Source organism: Erpetoichthys calabaricus, chromosome 15, assembly GCF_900747795.2.
Source record: "Erpetoichthys calabaricus chromosome 15, fErpCal1.3, whole genome shotgun sequence".
In the NCBI taxonomy this organism is placed as follows: Eukaryota; Metazoa; Chordata; class Cladistia; order Polypteriformes; family Polypteridae; genus Erpetoichthys; species Erpetoichthys calabaricus.
The window spans coordinates 16,551,738-16,573,222 of NC_041408.2; the positions used below are offsets into that span (position 1 = coordinate 16,551,738).

The 21,485-nt window shown below is 38.5% G+C and overlaps 1 protein-coding gene across 1 annotated transcript in view; it reads right to left on the reverse strand.

The window, feature by feature from the left end:
- The window catches only part of lrpprc (leucine-rich pentatricopeptide repeat containing), a 110,638-nt gene that overhangs the window by 51,780 nt on the left and 37,373 nt on the right, over positions 1 to 21,485 (reverse strand). Inside the window, exons 15-21 of the mRNA XM_028820834.2 lie at positions 16,842 to 16,869; positions 15,880 to 15,937; positions 12,218 to 12,324; positions 11,436 to 11,513; positions 11,141 to 11,194; positions 6,818 to 6,931; positions 240 to 370 (exon numbers count right to left, since the gene is read on the reverse strand). Of these exons, the coding sequence (XP_028676667.2) occupies positions 240 to 370; positions 6,818 to 6,931; positions 11,141 to 11,194; positions 11,436 to 11,513; positions 12,218 to 12,324; positions 15,880 to 15,937; positions 16,842 to 16,869 (570 nt within the window). The remainder of the gene's footprint in view (positions 1 to 239; positions 371 to 6,817; positions 6,932 to 11,140; positions 11,195 to 11,435; positions 11,514 to 12,217; positions 12,325 to 15,879; positions 15,938 to 16,841; positions 16,870 to 21,485) is intronic.

Below are 21,485 nucleotides of genomic sequence, written 5' to 3' on the forward strand. Positions count from 1 at the left end.
AATCAAATTTCCTGTTTAAAAAACTTAGTTACTTGAGTTTGTCCCACTATAAGTAATATTAAGCTGTAATGCTTTACAAATGCTCTGACTCAAGTAAATACATTTTTTCTTTATATAATAACCTATAAAATTTCAACACATTATTTCTGACACATGTTAAATGCACTTTCATTAACTTTTCTGTACCTTAACATAAAATAATGTTCTATATCACAGTTAAAATGCTGCCTTTTACTTACAGTTCTTGCTTCAGGCTAAAGGCCTCTTCCGCCTTGCCATGCCGACAACACTGGTTGATGAGAGCTGCATAGCCTCCTAAAGCCATATCATCCTCATAGGTTTCCTTTACTTCGAGAGCCTTCTGCAAATTCTGACGAAGACAGAAACCGGTGGTAAGACTTCATATGGCCCTTCATCATTTACTTTGGCTTATTATTGGGTGAACTGCATATTGTTCTAACAGCCAAGAAAGCAGATCCATACTGCTACTCAAAACCTAACAGCTTTGATAAAACGACCCAATAACCACCTTTTTCAGAATGAGGTGCACACAAGCAAAATAAATAGAGGGTTACATAGCAACATCTCAACAATCTTGACTTACACAGCATATAACCAATGGGATGCAGACTGTCCCAAAAAGAACAGGATTCTCAGGTTTTCATGATTATTTTATTTATTAAGTCAGATGCTAAGTACCATTGTTTTGGGAACAATTTATTCCCAGTTTCAAGAACTGGCAGAATCTGTTCAGGTTTCTTTAGAATGTTGTATGTTTTACAGTGACTACAACTTAGTAACTAGAAGTTGTGTTAACGAATGCTGTTCTATGTTATTGTTATTAGCTCTTTCTTTAGCAGTTTTGCTGTACAAAGTCACACATTCAATTCATGGTCTTTCACTCCTGAGGTTGTTCATTGATAAGAATCTGTTTTTTAAAAGAAATTTAGAAAGACATGAGAGCTTATCTTTCTATTAAAAAAAAAATCCTGCGATGAGACAAGACTTTTTTGAAGAGATTTTTTCAAGTCCCGCAAGACTTTGGTCATGCCCTCCTCTCAACCACATTCAACCACTCCCACGGTCCTCTCACCTCTCATTCGTGTGAATGCTTTTGTCAGACAGTTCCTGCTCTCCTGGCTCTTATAAATTTTAACGTTTTCTTCACTTTAAGTTCCCAATTAAAGAAGACGAGTACACGGGCAATCTTAGCATCGAGAAACAATGAAGTCAAACAAATTAACACCAAAAATGTCGATTGGTTACACGGCAAATTGATTAAATGCGCATCAATAGACTATGCTGAAACAGTTGGTGGTGATTGTGCGGAACATGAAAACATCAACTTTCAATATCCCGAAGAATATCTACAACCATTAACACCGTCCGGTCTACCACTGCACTAATTGCTGTAGAAAGAAGGATGTATCTAAGAAAGGTAATGTAGTACATCTTCAGGGGATAACATTACACAACAAAGGAGATCTTGATATGCCATTCGTATTAAAACTTTAACAGTTTCCCGTTAGAATTGCTTCAATCACGGGCAGTTATACGTTGCGTTGTCACAATGAAAGTAGAAACAGAGAATCAAAATTCAATGCGATATTGACGAAAATTTTATTAAAAAAACAGTTTTTACTGAAGATTTACAGTAAAAGTGTAAGTTTAAAAAGTATTTGTGTGTTAATTTCAAAGCCAAACAGAACAAAATCGTATTACGCAACGAATTAACTCTAACGCAGCATGAAACATAATTTACTTTCAAATTATTACATTTTACTATTTTTTAATATGGTTAGTTACTCGCTGTAATGTAAAATTGTTCTATTGTGCATATGTACCAATTCCCATGAAAATAAAAATGTTTAAATTGTACACCTGCATCCCCATACGCAAGCGGCAGAACCGCAAAGTGGCTAGTGCATAGCGTAGGGCCAGGGGTTGGCGAGCAAAGCCCCCTAGATATATATTCCACCTGGCCCATCTGATGACATCACTTTCGGCGCCAGCCCTTTTAATGATGTCACGTCCAGGTCCGAGCCTATGGAGGAAGATCCTTCTGGATCCGGCCCCTTTGACGTCATATCCTGTTTTAGCCTTTAAAGCCGCCAAACAGTTGATCAGTTCTGTGTTGGACTCCGACTTGTGCACATCAGTACAATATACAGTATATCATAACCCATTTTGCAGCCAGGGAGAATATATATGGGTGGCTGCCCCAAACCTTTCTTTGGCTTCTTGGTTCAATTATTTGTGACAATATACACAGACACACACATATATATGTATATGAAGACAGCCTGTTCCAGAACACCTAATTCACAATCATGATAGGCATCATTTCAGTTATGTACATTTGTACATTTTAAATTCTCAGATCATATGCAGGAAAATCAGGAAGTCTAATGTAAACAAGTAATACTATTAAAAAAAGGCATTGGAAAAACCCAAGAAGAGATTCACTCATTTCAATCTGTCATTCAAATTTCTTAATTTGGATGCAAGTACTATTGTTAAGGAGTATAAACTCTATGATACAAGCTCACAATTTCAAAACATAATTAAATAAGCACTGCTGTCTACATCTAGTTTGGCCAAAAATTATCCATGTCAATGTGTGGGGTAGCCATGATAATGAATGAACAAACCACCATATGAGAGAACAGAAAAGAAGATAACTAGGTCAGCCTATGGAATTGTTACTTGTTAGTAAAAACCCTCTCTGTGCAACAATTTAAACTTTGGTGATCAGCCAGTTTTGATAGTTAACAAGAGGTAAAGTAACTTAACTGGGGAAGCCATTGAGCAATTTATGCACCTCTGAGCTTGTCGCTCAAACTTTATTAGAGGATTTTAACGCACTCTTCCTTCATACTCATTAAGCCACAAAACTGTGATTAGGGAGTCAGAAGAGATCTCCCTAAAGCTTTAGTATATGCTAATCATTCAGAGTGAGCAGAGTGGGTTCAGCCCCCCAGTGAAGCCTTCATTATCTAAGCAGAAGTAAAATACTGTATTTGTTATTGCAGACAAAGCAGCAGAGTGAGTGATAAAAGCCAGCTTTCAGCCACCTATTCAGAGATGAGCCGCATTTCTCTCTTGCAAGACTAATATAAATATGGACTGCAGGGAATTAGGCGTCAGCCTTTCTGTTTGGTAATAATCTTCTGCATCTCAATTACCTCCAATCTAAATAAGCCGATTTCCTTAAGCTATTATCATATTGTTTGGAAAATTAATAGAAAATTTAAATGACTACAGAGCACTTAGCAATTTTATCATCTCGATGACGGCAATGCCACAGTGTGACCTTCCACTACATAACAGTGAATGATAAAGAGATGGCTATGCAGCACCTAGAACACACCTGCTCAAAACTAACTGAAAAAGTGCACTGAGAATATACCTTTACAGAGTGAGGAACAAACACCAAGTCTTAAAAATAACAGGCCTGCAACAAGTTCATGGTAAACCTGCTAGAACCCACCTACATTTTCCCTCTTGATTGCCCTAATGCAGATACATGTGGAAATAGAAACTATGGACTGCTCTCAGTTGAACAAATGGTAAAACTAATGGTGATTCAAACATATTACTCAGTAACTAAGAATCATATGAACATGTAGTCTAAAATAAATTATAAAAGAACTCAATAGATTTTTCAAAATCTTACAAATGCTCTATATACGTCCCCATTTATCACATGGCAAACGTCAATCTTATAGTCCAATTAATTTCACACACTTTGAGGTATGTCGCTGCTCATGTTTGACATGCCAGCCATGATGCATTCCAATTTTCAAGCACCAAAATCTGGAACATTAACAGTACAATTTTGTGCAAGCACCATATTTGTATAATACTTAGTTATTGAATAATGCGCTCTTCAACATGTTGCCTTTTTTTTTTTTTAATTTTATTTTAAATGCCCCGTATTTTAGTCAGGTGGGCACAGTGCAACTAAATAGCCTTTTTGTTAGGAAGACCTACACACTTCCTAATCCAATAACAAACATCACTTGTAGCAGCTTTATAGTTGGATGGACACATGCAGGACAGAACTGTGGAAGTTAACTATTTATGGATTAATAGGAATCTTTTAAGATCTGTTTACTCTTTAGTAGGGGTGGGCGGTATGACCAAAATTCTATATCACGGTATTTTTCTAAATTATCCCGGTTTCATGGTATTTGACGGTATTTTTTTCCCATGCATGAGTGGATGTTAACCACATTTTCCACTGCAATTACTGGCTAAGAATAACCTATTCCACTGTCAAGAGCATTGTACATAAAAAAACATTTTAATGTGCACACAAGTATTAATACAGGTTTGCATTGCCCCATAAAGTGATAGTTTTCAAGGGGGTGGTACTAATGAAGAGAAGGAAATCACATTGCATGACAGATGCAGTCAAAATATAGAACCTTTTTATTTAACAAATTTTGCAAAAACTTAAATTATAATTTTGACAACATATTTTCAACCATCCAAAGAGGTATTTAGACTTAGGAAAATATCCAGAAGTGCTTGTCAAAAGTTGTATTGCACTGAACACGTCTTAGAAAAGGAATAAATAAATATTTTTTGTAAACCAACTACACTTTCTGTTAATGTTAACAATCTCTGTCCACTGACACGTTAAAGTGACTTTTTAAACAACTTTACCATCATTAAACTGCATAATATTTAAACTAATAAATAATAACAATAAAATAAATAATTGTATTATTACTGATAGTTGCACTATTACTTCAAGGCTTCAAAAGCCCAGGTGCATTACACAGTATTCACCAAATTAAAATAAAATAAAACAAGTGCAATCTTGGTGATGACATCTTTACCAACTGAACTATCATTTAGGCAAACTGCATTAATATGGACCTTGCTTCAAGCTAAGTTATATACATAAATAATACAACTGCAACTTGCATTTATCATTGTATTTGTGGTATAGCCCTACGGAATCGTATTAGGGCCACGGTGAAGAAAAAAAAATACTATACGTCAAGAATAAAGTCGACATTTCCACTTTATTCTCGCCATTTATGTCGAGATTAAAGTCGACATTTCCACTCTATTTTCATAGTTTACTTTATAATTAAAGTAGAATGTCGTAAACTAAACTTCATCCTAAAATCAATGTTTAATTTACTAGATTTTCTCAAACCCCGTCATAAGTTAATGTAGCACATTAAATGCTTTGTGTTGTGTTCCCCGACCCACTTGTTAATCACTACGCTTCTTAAACTGACTTCCTCCGCACTAAGAGGAGACAGTGATCACCATACAGAATCCATTCACTGTATGATATTCCTGCTCTCTGAAAATGTAGTATTTATATCAAGTATTTATTTATATCAAGTATTTATCTTGGCATTCTAAATGTTCAGAGAGCATGAATATCATGTGAATGAATTCTGTGCGGCGATCGCTGCCGGTGCCTCCTCTTAGTGCAGAGGAAGTCAGTTTAAGAAGCTCGGGGAAGACTTAACACAAAGCATTTAATGTGCTATATAACTTATGACGGGGTTTGAGAAAATCTAGTAAATTAAATATTCATTTTACGATGAAGTTTAGTTTACGATGTTCTACTTTAATGACAAAGTACGAGAATAAAGTCAACATGTCGTCACAATATTACACAGTACCCAGGTACATTACACTGTATTGAAAACAAATAAAACAAGTACAACTTGGCCTGCAGTATTATCCAGTAGTATAGAAACAGTATTTACACATCTGACCTTTTAAAACTAAAGCATCTCCAGGCGACAGACGTGACTCATTTTTTTCAGCTCTCTGTCCATTTTCACCGTGCGGCATACCTATGCTACCGCCCACTATTTGGTGGTGTAGCAGTGAAAAAGAGCCCTAGTGCAACAAATGTGTGTTTAGCGGTGTAGCAGTGAAAAATGTCCCCACTTGAATAGTTTCCCACTGCGCCACGTTCCAAACGTCGTTTAGGCAATTTAAACCGGTGTTGCGGTATAAGAAAAATCCATATCATAAAAAAAATAAAAAACGGTTTTCGGTATGAACCGGTATACCACCCAGCACTACTCTTTAGTATTACATTTTTACCCCAACATACACACACACAGACACGCAAAAGCTATGATGAAGAGGCGCATTGTACAGCATATGCAGAATTTACCAAAGTCTGTTCATTTGTCTGTTAAATACTTGCCTCCTAGACTTATTACAAATTAAATGTAAAGGCACCAGTAGTTCTCATTTACAGTATAGGTATAGGAGCAACATGTTACTGTCATTTGTGCAAACATACTCTATTGTTTTCAATGTGGGGACATCTTTAAACAGAATTGTGTTCATTTTTCTCCAGAAATAGCCCTTATGTATACTTTTACAGTAAAGTTCAGCTATATTGTCATGCAGACAACTCTGCTCTAACAAACAGATAATTACGTCTTCCTCCACAGAATTCATTCAAGTTGTGTTTTGTTGTCTTCACTATGCTACACCTAGAGTAGTACAAAACAGGTACTTCTGTCCATTACTGGACATTCTCCTTTGTCTCATATCTTTACGCTTTCAAACTACAAATTTCAAAATTGTCAGAAAATATTGGAATAAAACTGACAAACTGTACCAAAGACTGATCAGGAAACATAGAAACTATCACGAGGAAGTCATTAAACCTCTCACAATGTCCAAGTGACAGCCTTCCTCAGATGTGCCCATTTGGGTAACATTTTACAAATTGTCAAGAAACTCGTATATTGGGTTAAACTTTGGTCAGAACTGCAGAGAGTGGGTGGGGTGGAGCAGAGCATAGCATAGCATAGCATACCTCCTCAGCACACAGGGCCAGAATGAGCTGCTTCAACACATCCCGGACAGGCCTACCCTCCGCCTTCAGGTCCCTCAGATTACTTTCCAGCTCAGACACCTTGGAACCTGGACTCTGTGAACAAGTTAAAAAAAGAAAACATATCAATCCTTGTCTGCTGCATTAATAAGATTATACATGTATGTACAAATGCACCGCAGCAAAAGTGACAAGTCATAGCACATATTCATTTATTTGAGACAAAGTGGCAGGTCTGCTCTCTGACAGTTACAGGGTGAAGTGTCAAGAGAACATATAAAAAAAAATCTACTGTGGGCTTAGTGTTTGTATTCAATACTGAGGCGAATATTTTTATTTAACTACAAAAAAAAAAAAAAAAAAGGCTAGCTCCTAACTAAAAAAAAATGGGCAAAGCAGTGGGCGCTTGAAAAATGCAATGCAAGACCACAAGACCAATGAGTAATTTCCAAAAAAAAAAAGACGATTTAATGACACAACTCATTACAAATACAGCTACAAAATGTATACAAAAAGAGAAAAACTGTTAAATAAATGAGTTAACTAAATCGTAGTTAAACTTTTTTTTTCCCTCATATTTAATGAGCATTGGGCATCTATAGAAAAAAAATTCTAGTATAAAATGCATTATAATATGGCAGAGACGCATTAAAGGATAATTACGATATTGTTCAAGTCGAAGTTATTCCTTTGTAAACCTGGTATACATGCATCTGCCATGCAAAATTGTGTTCCAAAGTCCAGCGATTTCTATTGATTAAAAAAAATAATATATATATATATATATATATACATACAGTGATCCCTCGCTATATCGCGCTTCGCCTTTCGAGGCTTCACTCCATCGCGGATTTTATATGTAAGCATATTTAAATATATATCGCGGATTTTTTGCTGGTTCGCGGATTTCTGCGGACAATGGGTCTTTTAATTTCTGGTACATGCTTCCTCAGTTGGTTTGCCCAGTTGATTTCATACAAGGGACGCTATTGGCAGATGGCTGAGAAGCTACCCAACTTACTTTTCTCTCTCTCTTGCGCTGACTATCTGTGATCCTGACGTAGGGGGTGTGAGCAGGGGGGCTGTTCGCACACCTAGATGATACGGACGCTCGTCTAAAAATGCTGAAAGATTATCTTCACGTTGCTATCTTTTGTGCAGCTGCTTCCTGAAACGACATGCTGCACGGTGCTTCGCATACTTAAAAGCTCGAAGGGCACGTATTGATTTTTGATTGAAAAACAAACTCTCTCTCTCTCTCTTTGTCTGCTCCTGACGGAGGGGGTGTGAGCTGCCGCCTTCAACAGCTTTGTGCCGCGGTGCTTTGCATACTTAAAAGCAAACAGCCCTATTGATTTGTTTGCTTTTGTCTCTCTCTATCTCTGTGACATTCTGTGCTCCTGACAAGCACTCCTTTGAAGAGGAAGATATGTTTGCATTCTTTTAATTGTGAGATGGAACTGTCATCTCTGTCTTGTCATGGAGCACAGTTTAAACTTTTGAAAAAGAGACAAATGTTTGTTTGCAGTGTTTGAATAACGTTCCTGTCTCTCTACAACCTCCTGTGTTTCTGCGCAAATCTGTGACCCAAGCATGACAACATAAAAATAACCATATAAACATATGGCTTCTACTTCGTGGATTTTCTTATTTCGCGGGTGGCTCTGGAACGCAACCCCCGCGATGAAGGAGGGATTACTGTACACATCTTGCCAGCACAGGTGCTTTACAATGAAACCAAAGGGGTCATGAAGAACTGCCGGAAAATAAAAACCTAAAACTTACTGAATACATCTTCTTCAAGTGTTGATAAATGAAAACATGCCTTCCGTGTTTCCGTGGCATGTTTGTAAAAACAAAAAGGGATCTTGAAATAATCCATTGATTGCATATTCCTGGCACTGTTTTTCTCGAGGTGGATACATTTTGTGAGCTCGCACATAAACACGGATGTAAATAAAAACAAAGCCAGCCACATGGCACATTGGTCTGACGTGACAGAAACCATGCCCTGGTGAGTGAAAGGTTTTCTTTAAAAAATGGTTAAATCTCATAATTTTGGTGTTTTTTGTTTTTACAAAAATGATAGCTGTAAGCTATTTTAAAATGTGCGTGTAATTGCAAGACACAGATAAATACTCGGTAACTGTCTTGGCATGAAAAATGGATGCTCCAATGTAAAACACCAGTGTGGGAAAAATATATTGTTTTTAATTTCTAGAAATCACTAGACTTTGAAACTCAATTTCATGTTGCAAATACATAAATGCCATGCCTGAGAAGAAATAACTTCGACAAGATACTGGTAGCACAGGCATAATTTGACTGCACAGTGTGACACGTTTCACTGTCAGCTTCACAAACAAAACCTTTATTTTATTTAAAAGAACATTGTCCCCAGGATCTTTAGAAGTGCAGATACAAAATATATTTTGTTCATGTTTTTTATTCTTCTTCTGCAACTGGAATATAGACAGGTTAAGTAACTTACTCAAGGTCACACAATAGTTAAGAAGAGGGGAGTGAAGTGGCCATCTTATGGCTCAGAGACAAATTCCATGGCTGCTACACAACAGTGCCTGCAACATAAATGGCTGCAAAGGCAAGAAACTGAACACAGGCTTCCAGATGGAAAATGAAACTTCCACAGCTGAACCACCAAGACTCACATTACACGTGGTTAAATGAACCCACTGATACACAGAGGATAAGAATTCAAGAATGTGTCAAAAGAATACATTTTAAGATGCGGCTCAGTTGCGAGTATTGCAAATTTAAGTTACCTGCACCAGCGACAACTATGAACCGGACTGTGTTTATAGTTGTTGCTAATTAAGTCATTAATATCTCCTGGGTGATTAACAGGAAGTGCTTTGTGTGTGTCCAGGGAGGAGGAGGAGGAGGAGGAAACAGCAGACGTTCCCCTTGGGATTAATAAAGTATCTATCTGTCTATCTATCTTGATCAGGTGTGTGCCTCACCCTGGTACGCACATACAGTCAATATAACAGTAAAACAAACTCAAATGAGATTTGATTTAGTAAATCATATTCTCTTGAACAGTGGAATACTGCCTCATATTTATTGCTTCAGGAAAAAGACAACAGTAGTGCTAAATCAGGGGAACAAAAAGCATGGCAAAAAATGGTAATAAACACAGACACTGTATATGCTTTTGTTTTTTAAATTTGTAAAGGAAAATTAAATTCTAAAACAAAAAAAAGCCAACAAAAAGTCAAGAATACCTGTACTCATTGTTTGAATACTTACAACAACTTAATTCCATTTTTTCCAAAGTTTTAATGGAAATTTAATGACATTTTCCATATTTTACAAACGGCATAGCAGTGAGGATGTCGAAAAAAGGAGGGCTTTTCAAAAATGCCGACATATAACTCATGTAATCAAGCACAGAATTTAGTTTTGCCCCATTCATCTTTATTCCAGAGATGGTCTTCTCCGGATTTCCCTGCGTCAGCCGACGGGTACAACACCTTAAAGCACTTAGATTATATTTTGCTGTATTTCTTTTGGTAGGACTTCCTGTTTGTGTCTTCCATGGGTTTGGCATCTTATACTCATTTAAAATTAATTGATCTCCATTGCCAGTTTGTTTTTTCTAGTTTCTTTCAACATATTAATTTACTTTGGGTTTGCGCCACAAACACTGCCTTTGGGTGATAAATTATGTATGCCCAAGAAAAATGCATGTTTTCTGATGTTTCAGAACGAATGATAAAACTTTTGCAAAAATTATCTGAAAATCCTAGCACAGATGGGAAATGTAAAAACTCTTTCACATTTGTGCAGTGTTAGTGTGGACTAAGCATTAGTGTATTAGAAGTTACCACAGTGCAAACACACTACATATGCAAATGCTGGAGTTCAGTGCAAATACAATGTGGTTACACAATTAACCATTTTAGAGAGTCTGCTTATGTGCTTTGAAATATTAAATCTATGTTTGTTATTACTATGGTGTAGCTTGTTTGACTGAATATTAACCGTAACTTTCAGGGAGAACTCAGTAAACTGTGGATTACTAAAGATTCCTTATGAAGATTTTAAAAATGATATCACACAGAAAACACAAAGACAAGAAACAGTGTGGCTTTAACAAAAAATAAAACCAAAAAAAATAAGGAAAGTAAAAGTTAGTCTGACAGCATTAAATGTAATTAAGGTATTTTCAGTACCACTTCTTAACAAAGTGCCCCTCCAACCCCATCAATATCAATAAGTCTGACTCAGCCACTGTACTTAAGCTTTCAGTTATAAGCCTTGCTGTTTTACTTTTTCACTTGCCTTTTGTAAGTCGCTGGATTTTAGGCTCTCCTGATCCACCAAAATCAGGACATCCTGAAATATAAAAAAAAAAATGCATTCATACATTTTGTGACAGTGGACTTCTGCATATTAAGTACTATTGATATTTGAAAAGATTATACCTAGGGTTGACCTACCAGCAGTAATAGTGCTATGCTATTGATAAAAGCAAGTGGATTAGTGAAAAAAAAAATCCAATCTTGTCTCAACACACGGCCAACTGAGGAGACAGAAAGGAAAATTCTAAACCACTCTACCATTATTCTGCACAAACCTTGATTAGCTCTGGAACGTGGTAAGAATCTAGCAAATTCCGAATGCCCCTGTAGGTATTCACTGGAATTACAATGTCCTGATGGGGAAAGAAAAGAAGACATTTACACTAATTATCTAATTATTTTTTTATATATGCAATTTACAAATGTAACTCCTGCCGATTCTTGAGTCACTAAAGCACCTGCACCTGACAGGTGCCTAAACCAGCTGATACGGCTGTAAGAATTCCCTTGTGCTGTGCACACACGATTATAAACTTGAACTGAACACGGATATTGGAAATTATCATGCAATACACATGGAAATGTGGCAGCTCCAGAAATATCGCACATCTGCATTTCATATTTGTACAAAGCCAGTCAACAGAGTTCCATATTGACATCAGCATATACAAGGTTATTTTAAATGCAACTGTTTTTTGGGGGGGGGGAGTAATGTTTAAATGGAACCCTAACACACTGTAAGGTCACATTTGGTGATGATTAGGAGTTAAGGGAAACAATAACCCCTTTTTTGACTAAGGCTTAACTTCTGAAGAGATGGGCCAAATATGTTGTCGTTAAATTAAACAATGTTAATTAAAGTTTTCTTGTGTTCTAAATGTGAAGAGTCAGGTGTTGAGATCAAATAAGAAAGAAACTGTAACAAATAAAGTGCTTGTCTAGCTAATTATCAATGATGTTCTTGTCGCATTTCATCACCAAGAGGACATTCTTACTTTAAAAGCTGCTATTTGGCAACTTAATAGATGTGTGTCAGCAGAGAGAATGAGCACAATACCATCTCCTTGAGCTGATGGAAATACTGGCGGAGCACCTCCTCCTTGGCCTGCACCTCTGAATCACTCATGCTGTCAATCAGGTTATAAAGAAAGAAGCCCACCAAGTCTGAAAAACAAAAAAAGGATGTACCCCGTTGTCACATACCTAAGGCAAGAAGTGGGGGATTGCGGACATGACAGAAGCATAGTACACAAACAGCTATACACATACATCTACAATGCACAAACATGAAATCACAATAAAATACAAAACTAGACAAGGAAAAAGTCTCTCTCTGCATGACAGACACACAAACGAACATGTAAGCACATGTCAAAATGTGAACACCTGGTAGACTTGGATGCTGTTGAATGCTGGAGTATTATTTGATAGATGTTCCCATTGCTCAGCCACCCATATAATTTACAGGATGCATGTACATTGCTATCATGCCAACATATTTACATTACATCACTATCCTAGCCAGCACAAATTCTATGAATTGTTCAACTTAAAACTGCACTTGGGTTATAAAAGCTGCAAAGTACAGAATGCTAACACAGCCTGTTTCCTTCCATGACAGAAGCATCTATGAAAAGACAGTGTAATTAAGATATAGCACAGGTAAGTAATATATACCCAAATAAAAACAGCTTAAATATACAGCATTAAAATATTAAAATACATATTACTTTTGCTACTGCAACTGGATAAGAAATGAGAATTGCACTGTTAAAGACACTTCAAACTACATTAGGAATTAAATATAGGGATACTCAACTAATACACATACAGTGCTCACTAATATTTGGCAGCCTTGATAAATAAAAGGCAAAATGGATTTTGTTGCTTAAACTCTTGATCATTCATTCAAAATATTAGAAACTAAAAGCTTAAACTCTTGATCATTCATTCAAAATATTAGAAACTAACATTTAATTAAAGTAAAATAATTGAAAGGAAAAAGAAATACTCATAGTAAAACAATATTTTTCTCTCAAATGTGTGTGCCACAATTATTAGCACCTTTAGGAAGTCATATAAGTAAAATCTAACTGAGGCATACTGCTATTCACATTTGTTTTATGTTTAAGCTCATCTGAATGAGTAGGACCATTTACATTGTCTGCTGTGACTTCCTGCTCCACTGGGAAATAGATATGAGGTGACACGGACTAAATTCCCTTAGTCATACACAGTAGACCAGAGGACGCAGTGTTGAAATGTGACAAAAGGTTTTTTAGCTGTATAAATTTGAAAATGGCTACAAGAACACAAGTAATTGGTTGAACAATAATTGATAAAGTTTAAAGCAACTGCAGATGTTAGGAACCAGCCTGGAAGAGAAAGTGTGTCTATACTGACCCCACACGTAGTGAGAAGGACAGTTTGAGGGGCCAAAGGAACTCCAAATATCACAGCTGTAGAATTGCAGATTTTAGCTGGGTCATGGGGTCAGAAAGTCTTCAAAATTACAATCAAACAATGTTGTTAGGGAGGGATGCACCCCCCAAAAAAAAGCCACTGCTGTCAAACAACGTCGAGCACTTTGCCTAATCTTACTGGAACTTTGGATGGGACTTAGTTCTGTGGTCAGATGAGACAAAAATAAAGCTTTTTTAAAGCAACAAACACCAGAGTTGGGTTTAGTATTTGAGGCATGAAGTACCTTATCACTACTGTCAAGAGGGGTGGTGGATCTTTGATGATGGGGAATGTTTTTTTGCTAAAAGCCCTGGATAACTTGCTTAATGAAGACCATGATACCATGTATCTATACATCTGCAGATATTAAATCAAAACCTGACTGCCTTGGCCAAAATGTTTAAATTACGCCGTCGTTGAATCTTCCAGTGGGACAATGATAAAACAGCACACTTCAAAATCAAGATTTTGCAATGGCCATCCCAGTCCCCTAATCTAAACCACTATTGAAAACTATTGAAATGAACTGAAGAGGAGAGTCCACAAGCATGGACCTTGAAATCTGAAAGATCTAAAGAGATTCTTTATAATGGAATAATGCCATATATTCTCTAATCTCATTAAGTATTATATGAGCGACTTAAAGTTATTGTCCTTGGGAATGGGGGGGGGGTATACAAAGTATTAAATGACAGAGGAGGAGAGCATGCGCAGATTACAGCGCGTGGTCATTACACGACGAACCACCCACATTGGGACCCGAGCACAGCCATCCTAAATGAAGGGGTGTGAATACTTGTGGCACACATTTTTGAGTAAAATTATTTGTTTAGGGGCGGCACGGTGGCGCAGTGGTAGCGCTGCTGCCCTGCAGTAAGGAGACCTGGGTTCGCTTCCCGGGTCCTCCCTGTGTGGAGTTTGCATGTTCTCCCCGTGTCTGCGTGAGTTTCCTCCCACAGTCCAGAGACATGCAGGTTAGGTGGACTGGCTATTCTAAATTGGCCCTAGTGTGTGCTTGGTGTGTAGGTGTGTGTGTGTGTCCTGCGGTGGGTTGGCGCCCTGCCCGGGATATTTACCAAGGGTGCCTTTATTAGTGGAGGGCACTATAGAGGTACACATAAAAGGAGGACCTGCTGCTGGGCACCAGAGGTAAATCAGGTAGGACAAGGCATTTTCATTTTCACCCAGTTTACCTAATTAACCATATTTATGGGAGAATTAAAACTTTTGTAATGTCCAGTACTAAAAAATACTTTTGTTCGTTATATAAAAACTGATACCACACAAGTCCCTATTAACCTAAAATTGGACTTGCACTACATTAGCAAACACAACCACTGGTTACAAAAGCAGTGAAACGGAGGTCTTCAGATAACTTAAAGAGTTTGATTTAGTTAACATAAAAAACTAGATGGGTACGCAGTGTCCGTCAGCCCTCTGAATTGTGCAAGGCATCTGGATCCCAAAAAACGGACTGCCATGTTCCATGGATGTCTGTTTTGAACAATTACCATTTTCAACCCTGGAAAACAATATTTTCACCACTACCAATAGATAGAAGACTGAACCGATCTCAGTACCCCTCCATCAGTGTTTCCTGCTTGAAGACACCAATATTGTGCTGCTATCCTAAATGAAGGGGTGTGAATACTTGTGGCACACATTTTTGAGTAAAATTATTTGTTTAATCAAAACAACTTTTTTCCCCAAATTATTCTATTTCAATTAAAGGTTATGTTTTTGTTCATATTTTAAATGGAAGATCAAGAGAAAAAAAAGCCCATTTTGCTTTTATTTACCAAGGGTGCCTTTATTAGTGGAGAGCACTATAGAGCTGCACATAAAAGGAGGACAAACCAGATAGGACAGGGCATTTTCATTTTCACCCAGTTTACCCAATTAACCATATTTATGTGAGAATTGAGACTTTTGTAATTTCCAGTCCTAATTAGCAACATGCCTCAAATGTGCCTCTCTGGCTTACAGACTCAGATACACATCCACTACACACTTTTTATATTCGGAGTTTGTATGAACATTTGGTTGATTTTTTGCTTGGAAAATATATAGATATTTTTCTTCTCAGTAGATCTACATGTCAGGCCACACATACACACAGTCACTAGGACACAGTTTTAGAGGAGACTGTGCACACCAAAGCAATCACCACAGCAGCTCTTGTAATCCCTCAAGCCCATTATTACACAGAAGGCTGGATTTGTGGAAGAGTTACAATCAGACAAATTGAAACGCTACCAGTGGGTCTTGAAGGCGTCTGACAATAACGTCCATCTCTGTAGAGAAGCTCTGTGATCTGCAACGACAGAATAATCACATGGTGGCACACACAAAGACAAGGACTAGCTCAAATTGAATTCTCAAAAATGACACAGCAGCCTTTCCAAATGGGCCACTAATTAAGAGAACACTGCAATATTAGAGGAAAAGATACACACAGATTTCTAGCACCCCTGTTCCCATCTCCCAGCACATCTATAAAAAGCACACATTTCAAAAATCCACACGGCAACTTAATTCTTCTCGTTTCATTCAGACGTAACACCTTCTCTGATAAGCTGTAGTATTTCAGATATTAATGCCCCCAAAAAGTCCCACTGCTTTACGGATATGTTCATTTAGTTAATCGACTCCTACTGACTCAGAGAACGATATCACCTAATCAAACAGAACGGAGCTGCTTCTACATGGTATGACTCAATGTCTTTACTTAAGCCTGGCAAAACACACGTTAGCTTGAATTAGCAAGAATACGTGTACAAATCATTAGAAAATAATGACATTTGCAGGGGAAAGGCACCCAGTCAGTAACAAGAGTACCTTGTTTTTTTGTTAATGCCCACCAGTATGTGTGGCTTGCCAGATGAGAAGTAAAATTAAATTTGACACCAGTAGTGAAAAAGCTGCCTCCCTCACTGTGAAACACTTTGACCTCCAAATGTAACCCACCACTGGAAGAAATGCTAGGGTTAAGTGGCCAGATACATTTCCTCAAGGCTCTGGAGACAGACCAAGTGGAAAGAGATTTTAACTGCTTTAATCACTGGTCCACCAAAATACAAAGAAATTTAGGTGGGCAGGCTGAAGGGGACGGGGGGTGGGTCTGGTCATTAAAAAACAATCTGCTTACACATAAAAATGCATATTCCACACAGAGCAATATATATTAGAACTAAAAATAATTATCTGTAGGCTCTTACCTTTGACATGGTATTGACATCTTTACTCCTGTAGGGGGCAGAAAAGGATAAGAAATGAGAAGAAAAGAAAATGCCGAACAAATGCAACGCTTTAAACTAGCAACAAACACAACCATTGGTTACAAAAGCAGTGAAACTGAGTTCTTCAGATAACTTAGAGAGTTTGATTTAGTTAACATAAAAAACTAGATGGGTACGCAGTGTCTGTCAGCCCTCTGAACTGTGCAAGGCATCTGGATCCCAAAAAACGGACTGTCATGTTCCATGGATGTCTGTTTTGAATTACCATTTTCAACCCTGGAAAACATTATTTTCACCACTACCAATAGATAGAAGACTGAACCGATCTCAATACCCCTCATCAGTGTTTCCTGCTTGAAGAAGCTTGACCAATATTGTAAAGGACAACAGGCAAAAATTTCAGTCTGCTAATGTGATTGAAACTGATACTAAAATCTTTTGTGGCTTAAATTTCTACAACAAAGATCAAGATTGGGCAACTGCTTACACAACATGTTATTTTCATATTTTATATTTACAGTTTATTTAGGGTGGAGGTGTCCAGCTCTGGTCCTGGTGGGCCACAGTGGCTGTAGGTTTTCATTCTAACCCTTTTCCTAATCAGCTCTCACTGCTAACTCCTTTGCCTTTCATTTTCATAGCCCTCTTTTAAGGATTCAGTCCTCTGAATTGATTCGTTTCTTCATTAAATGGCAACCAAACAGAAATTGAGATGTGAAACGAGCCAACAGATGACCAGCTAAACTGGAACGTCAAATTCCAGCCAGTTTCAATCCAACCAGTTTCTTAATGAGAAGCCGATTCTTGCGGTTAATGAAAGCCGTTATTGAATATCAGGACTTGTCGCTGCTCTCGTTCTGCCACAGCAGACTGTTGATTTTCTGTTTTTTCTAAGACCACCGTCAAGATGTTCTGGTGTCCTAAGCAGACCAACATGGCCGAGACCTTCACCTTTCTTTATTTTCAGGTTAGCTGGTGATGTGGCGGCTCGTTTTGTGTCTCATTATTGTTTGGTTGCTCACTACGGGAAAAGAAACAACTAAGGGGCCCGAGTCAAGTTAATTAAAATTAAGGAAAAAGAAGTTAATCAACAGCAAAAACGGCTCACTAATGAAGATGATGGTCAGAATGAAAACCTGAAGCCACTGCGGCCCACTAGGACTGGAGTTGGACACCACTGATTTAGGGGGATCAGAAGGACTAAATTATGACTTTTACATGTTTTTCATGTCAGTCAATTGCAATAAAACCAAATAACATTCCATATTGCGATCCTACATTTCAAATATCCTCACATTTTATCTGTAAATTTCTAAAGACACTGTGGCATTGTTCTTATGAGGCCGCTGGATTATTAGATATATATAACAGAAAGACCTGTGTGTGTGTGTGTGTGTGTGTGTGTGTGTGTGTGTGTGTGTGAGTGGAGCAGTCCGCTCTGCTCATGCTCAACCACAGCCACTAGATGACACTTGCATGCACCTCACTACGGAAGACCTGTGTGCAGTAAATGCCGCCGCTCAACAACATGCAAGTGAAACACCTTATTATTTCTGCCACTACCAATAGACAGCAGACTGAACCAATCTCAATACCTATCATCAGTGCTTTCTGCCGTAAACAGTTGTTCTTAAACCTAAAGCCTTCAACAGTGCAACAGGATATCAAACCTGCTTTCTTTGACATGATTTACAGTGTTTATCTTTGAAAAATTCCATACAAACAGATTTGAATACAGGATCCAAATACCTAAGTAAGAGATGTAAGAGACTCCAGTGTCTTAAAATATAACTTATTCTAAGCAAGTAAAGCAGCAGCATATATAGATCTGACAGGACCAGACTTGAAGATTAAAGACATACGAGTCCACAGTTTTCAAGGAATCGGAGTTCAAGTTTGCAAAGTCACTGAGCGATACTAAGTGACAGATTTGGAGCATACAGAAGGCAAAACTGTGGGGAACAGATCAATGAAGTCTGACTAAATCAGAGACGTAGGAAGAAAACCTGCACCAGACTAATATCTGATGACAAAATGAAAGAGGAGGCTCTCTTACTGCAACCCAGTATCTCCACATACATACCATACTTTACCAAACTCACTTCATCAGCTTCAAGGTTGTGGGGAAAGGCAACACATCTCTGCAGAACTGTGTAAAGGGCTTCAAATACACCTGCACAGGGTGCCATCCCAGAGGGCAGTTATCTATAGAAGTCAGGCCTATAATGAATGGATGTCCACTTGTCTGTACTGAAAGAGTCTCATTCGAGTTTTGGATAAATTCACAGTGTACTCGTACTCTGTAAAGTTCAACATTTGGTTAAAGCCCATGTCAGATCTGACAACTTTTCCAGCGACTTTTAGTTGTAGCCTTCATTTACATAATCTTAGCAGTTGCAGACAGTTGGTGGCGTGTTTCCATGAAGGCATTAATGTGACGTGCCCAGCGACACATTCTGACAAAACCAAAGAGGTTTGATTTCATCTTTGGCTGTGGGGTCTGTTTACATGTGATCTGACAACCAATGAATGCTCATCCAGACGTGCAATGCGTATGATGCAACAATGCGGAGTCAGGAAGGTGTTTTATAATTCAAAACCAGAAGAGAACTTCATCTTGCTGATGTCTTGTGTCATATGTCTTACCACGACAAAATGGGAACAAAAAAAGGGCTCAGATTACATTTGAACTAGCCACAGTTGTTAGCCATTTGTACTGCATCGTCTTTGTCAGGAAGAACAATACTGGCCGTCAGAAAAAGGGGTGCGCATTAGTGTGCTCGAAATTTGGTATGCAGCAGCTATATATTAGACATATATAAATGAAAGACCTGTGTGTGTGTGTGTTGTGTATGGAGCAGTCCGCCCTGCTCACGCTCAACCACAGCCACTAGATGGCACATGCATGCACCTCACTATAAAAGACCCGTGTGCAGCAAATGCCGCCGCTCAAAAACATGCAAGCGAAACACCTCAGCAACAGAGAGCAAGGCTTAAAGTTTTTACTAATAACATTGCCTATCTGAAGGTATTTTCTCAAGACAAAGACTAATAGGACTCATATGCCAGTGATATGGCTAAGATATGGTATCACCAGTGTCTTCTTAAAAAAGCCAGGGGGGCAGCAAGCACAAGTGTGGTCACGTCTTGAGCCCTTTATAATTGTTAAGAGTTAGCGGACGTCTCTCCAAGTTCACGAATATAGTAAAATTGCTAGATTATCATAACCAATTTCTTAATCAGAAATACTCCAATGTTACTAGAGTATGAGATATACAGTGCATCCGGAAAGTATTCACAGCGCATCATTTTTTCCACATTTTGTTATGTTACAGCCTTATTCCAAAATGGATTAAATTCATTTTTTTCCTCAGAATTCTACACAGAACACCCCATAATGACAACGTGAAAAAAGTTTACTTGAGGTTTTTGCAAATTTATTAAAAATAAAAAAACTGAGAAATCCCATGTCCATAAGTATTCACAGCCTTTGCTCAATACTTTGTCGATGCACCTTTGGCAGCAATTACAGCCTCAAGTCTTTTTGAATATGATGCCACAAGCTTGGCACACCTATTCTTGGCCAGTTTTGCCCATTCCTCTTTGCAGCACCTCTCAAGCTCCATCAGGTTGGATGGGAAGCGTCGGTGCACAGCCATTTTAAGATCTCTCCAGAGATGTTCAATCGGATTCAAGTCTGGGCTCTGGCTGGGCCACTCAAGGACATTCACAGAGTTGTCCTGAAGCCACTCCTTTGATATCTTGGCTGTGTGCTTAGGGTTGTTGTCCTGCTGAAAGATGAACCGTCGCCCCAGTCTGAGGTCAAGAGCGCTCTGGAGCAGGTTTTCATCCAGGATGTCTCTGTACATTGCTGCAGTCATCTTTCCCTTTATCCTGACTAGTCTCCCAGTTCCTGCCGCTGAAAAACATCCCCACAGCATGATGCTGCCACCACCATGCTTCACTGTAGGGATGGTATTGGCCTGGTGATTAGCGGTGCCTGGTTTCCTCCAAACGGGACGCCTGGCATTCACACCAAAGAGTTCAATCTTTGTCTCATCAGACCACAGAATTTTCTTTCTCATGGTCTGAGAGTCCTTCAGGTGCCCTTTGGCAAACTCCAGGCGGGCTGCCATGTGCCTTTTACTAAGGAGTGGCTTCCGTCTGGCCACTGTACCATACAGGCCTGTTTGGTGGATTGCTGCAGAGATAGTTGTCCTTCTGGAAGGTTCTCTTCTCTCCACAGAGGATCTCTGGAGCTTTGACAGAGTGACCATCGGGTTCTTGGTCACCTCCCTGACTAAGGCTCTTCTCCCCCGATTGCTCAGTTTAGATGGCTGGCCGGCTCTAGGAAGAGTCCTGGTGGTTTCAATCTTCTTCCACTTATGGATGATGGAGGCCACTGTGCTCATTGGGACCTTCAAAGCAGCAGAAATTTTTCTGTAACCTTCCCCAGATTTGTGCCTCAAGACAATCCTGTCTCGGAGGTCTACAGACAATTCCTTTGACTTCATGCTTGGTTTGTGCCCTGACATGAACTGTCAACTGTGGGACCTTATATAGACAGATGTGTGCCTTTCCAAATCATGTCCAATCAACTGAATTTACCACAGGTGGACTCCA